Source organism: Paroedura picta, chromosome 9, assembly GCF_049243985.1.
Source record: "Paroedura picta isolate Pp20150507F chromosome 9, Ppicta_v3.0, whole genome shotgun sequence".
NCBI lineage: Eukaryota > Metazoa > Chordata > Lepidosauria > Squamata > Gekkonidae > Paroedura > Paroedura picta.
This window is the reverse complement of record NC_135377.1, coordinates 67,008,278-67,021,465: the sequence shown is the minus strand read 5'-3', so window position 1 is coordinate 67,021,465 and position 13,188 is coordinate 67,008,278. Positions and strand designations below refer to the sequence as shown.

The following is a 13,188-nucleotide window of genomic DNA, read 5'->3' as shown; positions in this document are numbered from 1 at the left end:
ATTGTCGTCCACGGACACCTGGAGAACCACTGTTTGGCCACCCCTGGCTTATAGTGAGGTTTTTATTTTCTCCTCTAGAGTTGGTTTGGCAGCAAGTAGTGTGCGGAGAAACCGGCAAGAAGCTAAATCGGGCAAGCCCAAATCAAGTCCTCTTCAGCTCATTCTTTGGCCGTATCCCGGGCTGTGCCACTCTGCCCGAACCTCTGTCTAAAATGGGAGTTTCTAGATTCAAAGCAACAAGGTTTCTTTATCAGTCGGCAGCACGATACATAGAGGTAGCCTAGCTGTCTTGGAGTGAAAGAATTTCTCTGCAAGGAGTGTGGTCCTGCATATGAGCATATTATTGTACAAATGCTGTTTTAAAAAACAGTAGATGTTTTGTTGTGGCTTTGGTAAAGCGACATATCTAATCCCTTTAGCATAATTAGACATGCTTAGACCAGCTTAGTGTTCCCTCTCCTACCAATGCAAGTGAAATGTTATAGTTGATTTGCCTGTAAGCTCTAGGCCAGGGGTAGTCAACCTGTGGTCCTCCAGATGTCCATGGACTACAATTCCCAGGAGCCCCTGCCAGCAAATGCTGGCAGGGGCTCCTGGGAATTGTAGTCCATGGACATCTGGAGGACCACAGGTTGACTACCTCTGCTCTAGGCATTCACTATCGGGGGTTATAGATGGTCTTGTATGACTCCGTTTAGCCATAAGAGAAGCCATTTAGTCAGTCTGATGTGTATTGACTTCATATTTTCTTGCTTCCTCGGAATATGCTTGGAAAACAAAAGCTGTTCGTGCTCAGTTACCAGGAACTACTTACAACCCAGCAACAAAAGGCATTAACATTTTGACTCGGCCGCCGCCCATCCAGCCAGTACACGGACGGACAGACTGGATGGCCAAGTACGGAGGACATCGGTAGAGCTGCTTCTGTCGACTGTGACATTCTTTCCATTCTTTTTATCCTGGGACACTTTGAGATGCATTTCTATAAACAGAATATTGATTCCTGAAAAAAACCGAGAGCATGAAATTTATTACCTCTAGGGATAGGAAACAATAATAAATATATTTTATTTAGAAAGCATTCAGAATAAGTTTCTCTACGGTAGGATTTTTTTTTACTACATATTCCATAAAGTATCTTGCCAAAGGTAACAAGTATTTGAATTCCTGCTCGAGGGATGACAATTGTTGGATCCATCTCTTCCTTAAAGTTTATTTTTAATGGCATAAACATGTCAATTGGTGTATTAACCACTGGACAACTCTAGGTCTCTCCGTTTTATGTGGATAGGCAAGAGGTGGATTTTCTTTTTCCAAGCAGATGTTACTTTGGGAACTTTTTTGGGGGTAACTCAGATTGAACAGTGGGAACAAAACTTATCAGTCCGAATGCAGCATTGCCTAACAAACATCAGACTGCAGCCTAAATTGAACTCAGTTGCTTTTGTTTTGAGCTGGGCTGCACCTGTACTGCTTTGGATTCCAGAGAATGAATCAAGACCGGCAAAATAATCATTTTAGGAAGGTGGGATAACCCTGAGCACCAATTCCATGTTCCATTTTGCAAGCGTGAAACCATTTTTGAGAACGCAGACACGTGTCTTGTGACTGTACGAGACCGGCGTGGGCACCGAAGAGATCCAGGTAAAACGTTTTTGATCTTAATCCACAGACCTTCATGTGTAGCAATGGATTCCACATATGTATCTTGAATAAACACTCAGCGCTTTCAGCTTTGCTTGGCACTTGCCTGAGAGGTGAAGCCTGTCCTGGCCTAAGCGGCATATGGGCCCAAAGCATCCTAATGCATGAAAAAGAGCTCTCAGTTGGGCTCGAAGGTTTCATGGAGATGACATGCAGGTGAGATCCTGTGACTGGCATACGAATGGCGTTGGAGAACCCCACTTGCCTCCACAGAAGGCCAGTCAACAGGATTGCCAAGTTAGAAAACACAATGTATTATACGTCCAGCTGACTCTCCCTCTCTTCCCAAACCCTTGCCCCTACCACCTTCCTCCTGTTCATGGGAGGGGAGTTTTGGGATGGGAGCATCACAATAGTGTGCAAGAAGCCTGAGCTGCTAGTTCTGCGTTCTGGTTTGTTCCAGTTGTAGTGCCTTCTCTTGGTAACCAAAGCTGAACAACTAGAATCCCCTGCCTGTTCCCAAAGGGACTGCTTATGCCAGGTGTTAGTTAACCTGTCAGACTGTTTATTCTTAAGGCTTCATTCCAGCCACGGGACAAAAACTGCACCTTCTATATGCCATAATTTACAGAATCTATGTGCTTTTTTGAAGACACTTTGGTTTTTAATAGATGTGCTAAAATACTAGAGACCATTACACTCCGCTCTGAGCTTTGGGCTTCTTCAGCTACTAAATCTTGTAATATTTGTTTATACTAAAAGTGACAATCCAAACTTTTAAAAGTAGAATGTATTGTACCTTATTTTAAAAATGTGAAATGTTGAAAGATTAATTCAAAGGCTATTTTGTATGTATTTTACTATTTTTTTTAAAGAATGTATATTTGTTGTAGAGTATTTATTGGTTGGCTGACGCTTGAATTAGGGCTCAGTGGGAAAGTCTTGTCTGTCTTGATTTTTTCCCCCAGTAGGGTTTACTTATGTGTTAAGTGTGTTTAAGGTTGAAACTTTGTTTTTAACTGCGACCACAAGGGCAATAAGTAATATTTTATCCCTATGCAAAGTAACAAGAATATCAGACTAAAGCTATGCTACTGACACTTTTGCTCCCTTATATTAAATGTTGTCTTCTAGATATCTTGTTTAGATTTCTTATGCTGGTAAAAATAAGTCACTTACCTTCCCACGTGGGCTGGTTTTTTCAAATGAAAACTATTTATTTCATAATAAAGTAATTTTTTCAGGAATATAAGACAATATTCTTCTAGGAGACAAGTCATTTTTTTTTACAGTTCTGCACTTTATTAGCATCTCAGGTTTAGACTGCCACTGAAAACAACAATTCTGTGTAAGCTCCTCATACAGAATACCTGGATTTGCAATATCATATTCTTTCCTTTACCATCACCAACATTGATATAAAGCAGTGGTAAAGAATGTGCGTTGTAACGATATCAAATACCCATAAAGGTCTAGATTGCTCTTGAAAGCAGTGCTCTTGAGTGAATCCTAATGAAAGTCTTCAGGCTGTTCTTTCAGGAATATGTCCCCAAGAGAAACCCAATATATGTATAGTATATGCGTGGACGTCTATATTAAATATACACAAACACACTCCTGCTGTTAGCACTAAATGAAGACCCCTGAACTCACTGAAATTGTGTTTATTAATAAATGAGCCGTTGATCTAATAACAATTTGCACATAGTCCACCAGAGATTTAGCAAATTTGAACTTGGTTTTTGAGAAAAGCACTTTCACAGCATACAGCCCAGTCCCATGCACTGATTCAGAAACAAGCCCCACTTACTTCATGGAGCCTCTGGTCCTTGATTTGTAGCCCCAGCAGGATGAGTTTTAAAATGCTAAGTCATCCTTGTATGGGAATCTCAACATTTCTGTTTAGCAACATGAACACATGGTTGGGGGAGTTGGCAGAGAATGGGAGGAGGAGGAGGAATAGAAATAAATTGAAGAAAGACACTGGCATCATTAGGTATTTCTGTCTCCCGTCCCCTCCCACCCCTGCAGTCCTGAAATGTTCAAATCCACCGCACAAAATCTGTCATGTGCGTATTTTCGAGAAGCAAAAGCTGCAGCTATCTCTTTGTGCTCTAGCAGCCAGCAAAGAGAATGATCGGCATACGTGGCAACATCCTGCTCTGGTACTTCCACCCAGCAGCTAGGCAGTCAAGAACATTCGGTATCCAATGGACACAAATACAATCCATGCTTGTTTCCAGTTGTCTGTTCAGAGAATCTCTCCAGGCCGTCTCTCTGGCTGCTGATCTGCTGTGCAATTATGGCGGAAGGGGTTTCTCCATCATCTGCAGTCCCAGCCTCCCCACCATTAACAGGCTGAGAGGTCAAAAGACAAAACAACACTTTGGTCAACACTGTTACGAGCCGGACAGGAGTAATGTCAGCCACACAACCACAGGCAACTTGGTCTTAAGCTTAGCTCCTTTCCCTATTTACTGGAACCAAACAATACATCGAGAAGTGGGCTAAACTGAATAAAATGAAGTTCAATAGGGACAAGTGAAAAGTTCTAGATTTAGGTAGGAAAAACCAAACACGCCAATATAGGATGGAGGAGACTTGTCTTGGCAGTAGCATGTGCAAAAAGGATCTAGGAGTCTTAGTAGACCATACATTGAACATGAGTCAACAGTGTGACTCAGTGGCTAAAACAGCAAATGAGATTTTGGGCTGTATCAAACAGAGTATTGTGTCCAGATCACGGGAGATGATGGTACCACTTTACTCTGGTTCGGCTTCACTTGGAGTACTGTTCAGTTTTGGGCACCCCAGTTGAAGAGGGATGTAGACAAACTGGAGTGTGTCCAGAGGAGGGCAACAAAGATGGTGAGGCTTTTGGAGACCAAGATGTATGAGGAAAGATTGGGGGAACTTGATCTGTTTAGCCTGGAGAGGAGAGGAGACGACTGAGAGGGGATTTGATAGCCATCTTCAAATATTTAAAAGGCTGCCATATAGAGGATGGAGCAGAGTTGTTTTCTCTTGACCCTGAAGGACGGACCACGGGATGAAATTAATTCAAAAGAAATTCCATCTAAACATCCAGAAGAAGTTCCTGACAGTTAGAGCGGTTTCTCAGTGGAACAGGCTTCCTCGGGAGGTGGTGGGTTCTCCATCTTTGGAAAATCTGTCATGCTAACTATAACAGAAGCTAGATAGCCATCTGATGGAGAGGCTTTCCGTGAAGGCTCAAGGGGGTGGCAGGTTACAGTGGATGAGCGATAGGGATGTGAGTGTCCTGCACAGTGCAGGGGGTTGGACTAGATGACCTATGAGGTCCCTTCCAACTATTATTCTATGATTCCATGATTCTATCAAACCATAATAACTGGAGAAGCGCTGCTTTATTTACCTGGCACCAGCAATCAGCCCCGCAGGCATGAATTTCCTGGACTTATAGAATCTCATTCCCATCACACCAGTCAGGGTTCCAGATGCAACTTAAAGGGGAGAAAATAACAGCTGGTTGAAGAGAGATACTGATGGCTGATATTTATAAGCCACATGCTCTGTCCAGCCTAGTTCCTGGCAACTGCTTTAGATCCCACATCCTTTGAAATTGATCAGTATTTTGTTGAGAAAATTCTCCTTTAGAGTGTTGCTTATAGAAATGGAAAAGGAGGATCGGGCTCTAGAAAACACTTTTGAGTCAACATAAATATAGAAGGTAAAGGACAATTATGGCTGCTGGAAGAGGAACTAAAAGATGTGCTAAAATGACCAGCTCAGACTGCCTCTCTAAGCCTTTAGTGAGGATTATCTCTGCAGTGAAGAGGACTAGAAACTTACTAGTTTTTAAAAAAAAAAATTTAGGATTCTGTGAGATTGAGTCTGTGCTGCATGAAGGACATGCCCCTGAAGCCTTCTAGTTAATTCAAATAACTTTTAGCCTATTTACAAATCCACAACAAACACCAGCAAACCCCCCAGTTAGCATGACAGATCTTAAAGGAGGAAGAAGCTTGCCCTCAAATCTTTCAAAGATGTAGATACGAGCCTACTTAATGCCACTTCATGGACTGAAAATCTTTATACTGCACTGACTCACTCAGTGGTGTATTAAAGAATCAGCATTACTGAATTTACACAGGGTGTTGCCTTATAACAAGCCAAACCACTGGACTCTCGAGGTCAAAATAGCTTACTCCGGCAACAGCTTTCTAGCTGTCATCAGCAGTATTTCTAGCTGTGTTATCCTTCCAACAGGAGATGCTGGGGGCTGAACCTGCAGCCCTCTGCAAACAAAGCATGTGCTCTTGCACAGACCCACAGAACCTGGGAATACTAGGGCACTTCCCTATGCTACATTCCTAAAAATCTGCTGTATCCCTGTGTTTCTCCAAGTGTGGTTTACTGCCTTTTTAAAGGTTCCAGCACAGTGGCAAAAGCTCTTCTTGGAGCAGAAAAGTCATGAGTCAAGGGGGAAGAGTACGTGAGTGCAGAGGGGCAAGAAAAGGGAGCCACTGACCTAAAAGCGGTCCAACCCTTTGCAAAGCATGGCACTATCGGAGAACGTGGGCTCCCTCTTGAGACTAACTTGAGAGGAACAAGCCTTGCAATACTGTTATCTGCTCTCCTCCTACCATCCTTCAGCATCCTCTGGTATTGAGATATGGAATCAAGGCTGGGATGAGGGATGGTGGCAGATGGGCAGAAACACAGCAAAAGCTCAACTTTCAACGGTTATATAAACCCTCCCTTCTGCCCGGACATTCCTCAACGAGCCTTGGGGGAGGAGGGAAAGGGGAGGAGCCAGGGCTAAGGGCAGGACAAGGAGCATCATCACTCTTCACTCAATTATTCCAACAGAGTTGGGAGGAGCCTGTCTTTCTCCCTAATCGTCTGCCCCGCCGTTGAGGAATGTTGTGCGCACAAGTGGGGGGAGGGGGGCAACGCACTTTCCCACCTTCCTTCAATGAGTGTGACAGACAGGCAACATTGGGACACACCCAGGTCGAGTCATTTACAGCAGGGGAAGTCGACCTGTGGTCCTCCAGATGTTAATAGACTACAATTCCCATGAGCCCCTGCCAGCAATTGCTGGCAGGGGCTCGTGGGAATTGTAGTCCATGAACAGGCGGTCTGCCCCTGATTTACAGGGCAAGGCATTGCACATGTGCAGCTGGGATGCTGCAGGGGAGAACTTTTGTGTCTCACTTGCCTGCGGTGATGGGGCAGGAGGGAGGAGTTGGGAAATTAACCAATAAAGGTATTCTGATTCTGAACCAAGCTTGTTTCTGACAATGTGCCCCCTCGTGTGCACCTGAGCTGGACCGCACCCACTGCCCTGCCATTGGTGCACCCCTGAAAAGAAAACTTTCTACATTTTTTTCCTTTAAATATGCCAACTGGTTATGTCTAAAAAAAGAAACACTTACTCAGGGTGAACCAAATATTCTTTGGATCTTGAGACTGCTGGTAGGTACCGAGCCCGGCTAAACCACCAAACAGGAGGCCAGCTGCTAGAGACGGGACACTGCCTTGATTAAAGGAAAGAGGACACCTATCAGCAGGCACCCAGGCAACCCCTAACCAGCCCCCAGCCCCACATATCCATTCGCCATGACATACTTTGCTCACTAGAACAGGGCAAAGATACAGGCATGGAATGCACTATTTGGTGCCAGAGATGCTTGTAACAAGGTAAATAATGTCACCCTGTCCAACATTACATAAGTCAAAACCCGCAAAAAGTATACAAATCACACCCTGGAAAAAATGTAAACAGGCCCTGGTTTTAAATAGACAGGGAGCTTCTCAGGGTAAACATACCTACAAGGGAAGTTGAACACCCCCCCCCCCAAGTGTCCGGAGCAGAGAGGTTTTTGTAATTCTTTTGAAGGCAAGAACAGAGCTGGCATGAAGCAATTCTTGCACCAGAGAGAAGGCCTTGTTCCAAAGCCCTTGATAAATCTGCCAACACGTGAAGCAGCAAAGCTCCTTCCTTGGGCCACAATGAGGCTCATATGGGACTATGGTCAGGCCTCAGTCACCAGCCACTCACCGATGGACAGAACTCAGATAAGTAAACTGAGCAGCTTTTCAAAAGCAGAAATTTCTCTCCCACTCCTGTCATACGTGGGTGCAAGAAGGGGAGGCCAGTTTCAACCAGTTTCTTTGTCAAGCTGCAGCTATCACACCAATCCTCAGGCTCCTCTCAAGGCTCCTCCTTTCTGTATCTGAAGAGCCAGTTTTATCTCTTCTCTCCCCCACCCATAAACAGATGCACAAAGCCAAAAAGATGGCTATTTCCATACTTCCCTTTCCTTTTTCTCTAAAGCTACGAGTCTCAGCATATCAAAATCACCGTAACTCCCAGCATTTAAGCCACAGGTCTCTTCTCCCTCTGCCCCCCCCTCCCCCGCCAAAACCCATGGCTAAAGACAGAAATATTCCCCCGCCCTCTATTTTTTTCTTGAAAGCTATGACTCCCACGATACCAAAATCACCTTAACTTCCAGTACATTGTCTGTTTCAGTGATCCGCAGGTAGAAAGCAGGAGCTTTAGGCAGAACGTCCCAAAATCCCAGGAACAACAAAAAAATAAGTCAGTAAAGGGGTGCTCCTGAAAATGACCCAAAGCCCCGAAGAAAGAAAGTAGAGTTGGCAACCTCAGTACAGGTGAAGAGGATGAGCCTGCACAGTTTAAGCCTGAGCAACTTCATGATGCTATCTGGCAGCCCATAGGGGGGCAGTGCCCCCTCCAGGGAATCCCAAGGGGGCTTCAGCCCCACAACTACTTGACACTCCTGTGTTATGGTGCTGAATCCATAAGAATGAGGAACACCGAAAAGGCTAAGGTTTGCGTAGTACGATACCTGCTTTGGCATAGCCGATTACTCCACCCGTAGTGACCAGCGCTGCATAGCCGTAGCCAATCCAATCCACACTCATTCTGGGACAGAAATAGGAACAGGTGGAATGTTAGGGCAAGTCTGATTGCTTGACTTTATTTACCTGTGTTCTCAGATCGCTGATTCAGGTGGGAAGCTGTGTTGGTCTGAAGGAGCAGGACAAAATTTGAGCCCAGGGGCATTTTTAAGATCAACAAAGTTTCATTCAAGGTATGAGCTTTTGTGTGCATGCATGCTTCATCGGATATACAGTGAAACGAAATATCCTCAACTATTGCATATAGGTAGAGGGAGAGTTTAGTTGCCAGGAAGGGCTGGCTAGAGTCAAGAGGCATAAGAACAAGAAGCGAAGAAGGGCTGGGGTTTCGTACCCCGCTTTTTAGTACCTGAAGGCATCTCATACAATTGTCTGCCCTTCCTCTCCCCACAACAGAGAGATGACTGGAAGAGCTCTGTGAGAACTGTGCCCAAGGTCACCCAGCTGGCATCCTGTGGAGGAATCAAACCAGGCTCTCCAGATTATAGGCAGCCACTCTTAAACACAACACCTAGCCAGCTCTCACCCAGAAATTGGGTGACAATAGCTGAGATTGGATGAAGACAGTTACGAAGATCTGTGACTATACAGGCAGGGGCAGCTGTTTGAGAAGGACTGCCAGGATCAATTAAATTCTGTCCAAGCATCACTGATGAACTGGACACCCTCCTCGAAGATGAACCTTTTCGTCCTTGGCTCCAACCTGGTGAATGAGCTCCCACTGGGGAGATTCTGTTACTGCCAATCTTACAATGGAGGGATGTTGTGATCAATGCTATTGTTGTTTTAATGGGGTTTTATGGGATACATTGTTTTTATGGTTTTATTCTGTAAGCCACCTCAAGGTGACAGTATCATGAGAGGTGGGGTATAAATTTAAAAATAAATAAATATAAATAAACCCCACTTCTCCATCCCCTGGAATGGCCGCTTCTAACAACAGGAGAGGGAAAGGGAATCCAAAGCAGTCTCAACAGATTCATATCCTGGAGCTACTTCTGTGCTTTCCCTTAACATGGGGCAGTCAGGGGCAAACCTATAAGTTACATTTCCTCCCCTGTTCTTGTCAAAGGTTCCCCTTCTCCCCCTTTCAAAAAGCAGCTCTCAGGTGGTTTTTTTCAAGGAGAGGGCTCGTTCCTTATGTCCCTCTTCAATTTTATCCTCATAAACACCCTGAGAGGTAGGTTAGGCTGAGTGGGTCACTGGCCAAAGGTGAGCTTCCATGGTGCCAGTGGGGATTCAAACCACAGTCCTCCAGATACTAGTCCAACACTTTCAACCATGGCACCACAGGAGAGAGGAGGAAAGGCTTAAAGCTATACCACCCCTTGATTGTCCACATGGGTTATGGGTTATGGGTTAACATTATGAACTTTTCTGTGGGGATGCTCTGAAAAAAACAAAATCAACTACATAACCTGACCTGGGTAGACCAGACTAGACCAGAGCTCAGAACCTGAGCAGGGCTGGCTCAGGTTAGCATCTGGGAGACCACCGAGGAAGTCCAGGATGGGGACAGTCAGGCAGCCCGTCTCCGAACACCTCTTGCCTCAAAAACCCGAGTAGGTTCAATGTGACTGGACAGCCCCCCTCCCCCCCAAATTACCTTGAAAGTCTAATTGGTTAGTCTGAATCGGGTGAACCCCCGGGGTCTCTTTGGGCCCAGGAAGGGTTTCCTGAATGGGTGGGAGTTCATTAATTTTATATATATTTGTTAAATCTGTTAAACATTTTTGGGGTGCTAGAACTTAATATGGTCATGTCGGCCTGCACCCCCCCCCGAGGGCCCATGATGGGCCTGGAGGGAGTGGGAAGGGGAGGGGCCCCGGGGTGGGCACGTGCACACCTATGCTTCCCAAGCATATTTGCCACTTCCGGGGAACTTTAGGTCTCGCCGGGAGGCTGGCATCCCTAGCAGAGCGAGCGGGGGAAATGCCTGCAAGGTCTGCGCGGGGTTCGCCGCGCGCCAGGAGCTGCAGGCTTTGCACTGACCTTCCTCCAAGGGCGGCGGACTTGCAGCGCTCCCACGCGGACCCCTCCCACAGCGCAACGTCATCAGCCAGCGCCAAAGGCAGGTGAAGCCTTCCAGCTCGGGAGAGAAGGGCGAACGACGCTCGGGGCGGAGCTCTGTTAACCCCTTGAGCCCCAGACAACCGTGGGAGGGGTCCTTTGCAGGGTTGGTTTGAAGCAGCGCGGCAAGATTGGAGTCCAGGAACGCCTTGAAGACCAGAAAAGTTTTATTCAAGGCATAAGATTTTTTTTTCTGGCATTTTTCTGGCACTTCCTTCCTAGGAAGGCTGCCAGCTTTGGGTTGGGAAATGCCTGGGGGGAGCGGGGAGGGACCTCGGCTTGAATCTTTCTCGTTCCACTTGTACAAGAAGAGAGCTGAACTGAACCATACCCCCCCCCCAACACACACCAAAAATCCAACTTCAACAGCACAACATATGGGTGATCATAAACAATTGAAGGGACACACTGAATGTCAAGGTTGCCTGGCAAGGGGACAGGTTGTAGGGAGGTCCCCATCACTGGCCTCATCTGAAAGCCTGGTGGAAGAGCTCCATTTTGCAAGCCCTAGGGAACTGTTCCGAAAGGGGCTTGATTCAGTTGGGGAGCTCGTTCCACTAGGTTGGGGCCGTGGATGAGAAGGCTCTGGCTCTGGTTAAGGCTAGAGTTGGCTTTCCCCCTGAAAGTTAAAATTATACACCCAAGAGGGCTTCCTTAGCTTAGTCAGAGAGGAGTCTGTTTCCCACTGGGATAAACTTGTCAAACAACAACTACAGCTCCCCAGTCTTTCCTTGGACTCGTTTTAATCCAATGCCAGACAGGAAGCCGTAAAATTGATTAGGAAATGTCTATTTAAGTATGATTATAACAGCACAATCTGTAGAGCAGGACGTATTTGTTCTGGTCAGCTTATTGGTATTCTTTCACCTGGAGAGCTTCCCAGTTACTGCTCATATTTGACTGTTTCTCACTAAAGGTGTGCCTTTATGTTGGCATGCCTTAATGCCTTACCATCTTGCAAGGGAAGTATTTTAAGATACCAGACTCTGATAGAGTATGCAGTTGTGGCACAGGGAGTGTAGACACCCTGTATCACGTGGCCTTTGGACGTCATTGCTTTTCTGAGCCTAGGAATCTTTTAATTCTTCCTTTGCTACAAAATGTAGATCCTATGGAGACATTATGACAAGACAAAAACAATGACCACTGCAAAAAACAGGCATCTCACAATAACGATGGCAAAGAGATCAAATGTGTTCAAGAATTCATTTTGCTTGGATCACAAATTGATGAGACTGGTGATTGCAGTATGGAAATAAAACATCGAATTGCTCTGGTTGCTCAGCAATGACAAGTTCGAACCGAACATGGGAAAGCAAAGACATAAGCCTGTCTACCAAATATATATTAGTTTGATCTATCATATTTCCAGTAGCCACGTACGGCTGTGAAAGTTGGACGATGAAAAAATTGGACAAGAGGATAATCAGTTCATTTGAACTTTGGTGATGGAGGCCAGGTGTACTTAACAAGGGCCAGGAATCACCAGTCTGTTTGTACCCACAGAACAAAGAGTCCTGCAAGGCAGTGGTCCCCAACCACCAGTCCGGGGACCGGTGCCGGTCCATGGATCAGTCAGTACCGGGCCGCAGCTCCCCCTCGTCCTCCTCCCCAGCTGCTGCCTCGGGGGCTGCCCTGCTGCTCTGCCGCCATCTCACTTTTGATGCTTTCCAGTGGCCACCACGGCTGGGGTTCCCCCTTAGCGTGGCACTGTGCAGCTGCTGCTGGCAATAGCCCCTCTGCGGGCAGCAGGAAGTCAGGGGTGCCGGCAGGAAAGCAAGTGGAGCAGGGCTCAGGCGGCGGTGGCAACGTCCCTTGGCAAAAGACTACCCCCCTCAGTAAAATTGTCAAGCATTGACCGGTCCCCAGTGATAAAAAGGTTGGGGACCACTGCTGCAAGGGACATAGGAGGATAAGCGATCCCTTAGGTAAGCTGGGCCCACATGTAAAGCCCTGAAAGTCAGTACCAAAACCTTGAACTTGATCTAGAACAGCAGTGGCCATCAATGCAGCTGCCTCAGCACAGGCTGGATATCAGCCCTCCAAGATGTTCCAGTGAGGACTCTAGCAGCTGCATTCTGCACCAGCTGAAGCTTCTGGATCAAGCCCAGGGGTAGACCCACATAGAGGAGGTTACAGAAGTCTAGCCTGGAGGTGACCATCATGTGGATAACTGTAGCCAGGTGTTCTGGGGTCAGGTAGAGTGGTAGTAGCCTTGCTTGGCACAGGTAAAAGAATGTCCGTTTGGTTACCCTAGTGATCTGCACCTCCATAGATAAGGAGGCATCAGAAATCAGCCCCAAATTCCTGGCCAAGGGTGAGATCTCCAGCTGCACCCCATACAGGCAGGGATGACGTGCTACCTGATCTGATGCTTTCCAACCCAGCCACAGGACTGTCTTAGAAGGGCTGAGTTTCAGGTGACTCTCCTTGAGCCAGACCATCACTGCTTCCAAACAGTACATTGTATTTAAAACATCCAAGAATCGAAAGCTTAACAATTTTCCTAATGCTGACCGCTGAATTTCCCAGGGAGGTATT

At 46.3% G+C, this 13,188-nt stretch overlaps 2 protein-coding genes across 9 annotated transcripts in view; one reads left to right on the top strand and one right to left on the bottom strand.

The window, feature by feature from the left end:
• Positions 1-3,227, top strand: part of MAK (male germ cell associated kinase) — a 39,308-nt gene extending 36,081 nt beyond the window's left edge. For all 8 annotated transcript variants that reach the window (XM_077353189.1, XM_077353187.1, XM_077353185.1 and 5 more), the window contains one exon: positions 783-3,227. In XM_077353189.1, coding sequence (XP_077209304.1) covers positions 783-916 — 134 coding nt within the window. In that variant the 3' untranslated portion in view covers positions 917-3,227. The remainder of the gene's footprint in view (positions 1-782) is intronic.
• A 66-nt stretch (positions 3,228-3,293) lies between these two features.
• LOC143845113 (transmembrane protein 14C-like) lies at positions 3,294-10,674 on the bottom strand. The gene is made up of 5 exons (XM_077353191.1): positions 10,570-10,674; positions 8,505-8,581; positions 7,065-7,166; positions 5,039-5,126; positions 3,294-4,002 (listed from the first exon to the last, which is right to left on the bottom strand). Exons 2-5 carry the CDS (start codon positions 8,578-8,580, stop codon positions 3,945-3,947), a joined length of 324 nt encoding a protein of 107 aa, XP_077209306.1. The 5' UTR covers position 8,581; positions 10,570-10,674; the 3' UTR covers positions 3,294-3,944.
• Positions 10,675-13,188: the final 2,514 nt, after the last annotated feature.

Excerpts from the sequence above, each read along its gene's own strand:
- LOC143845113 (XM_077353191.1), bottom strand. The coding sequence starts at position 8,580 with ATGAGTGTGGATTGGATTGGCTACGGCTATGCAGCGCTGGTCACTACG. Across the intron at positions 7,167-8,504 it reads AATCGGCTATGCCAAAGCAG|GCAGTGTCCCGTCTCTAGCA; the intron begins GTATCGTACTAC and ends CCTTTAATCAAG. Across the intron at positions 5,127-7,064 it reads GAATATTTGGTTCACCCTGA|TTGCATCTGGAACCCTGACT; the intron begins GTAAGTGTTTCT and ends CTCCCCTTTAAG.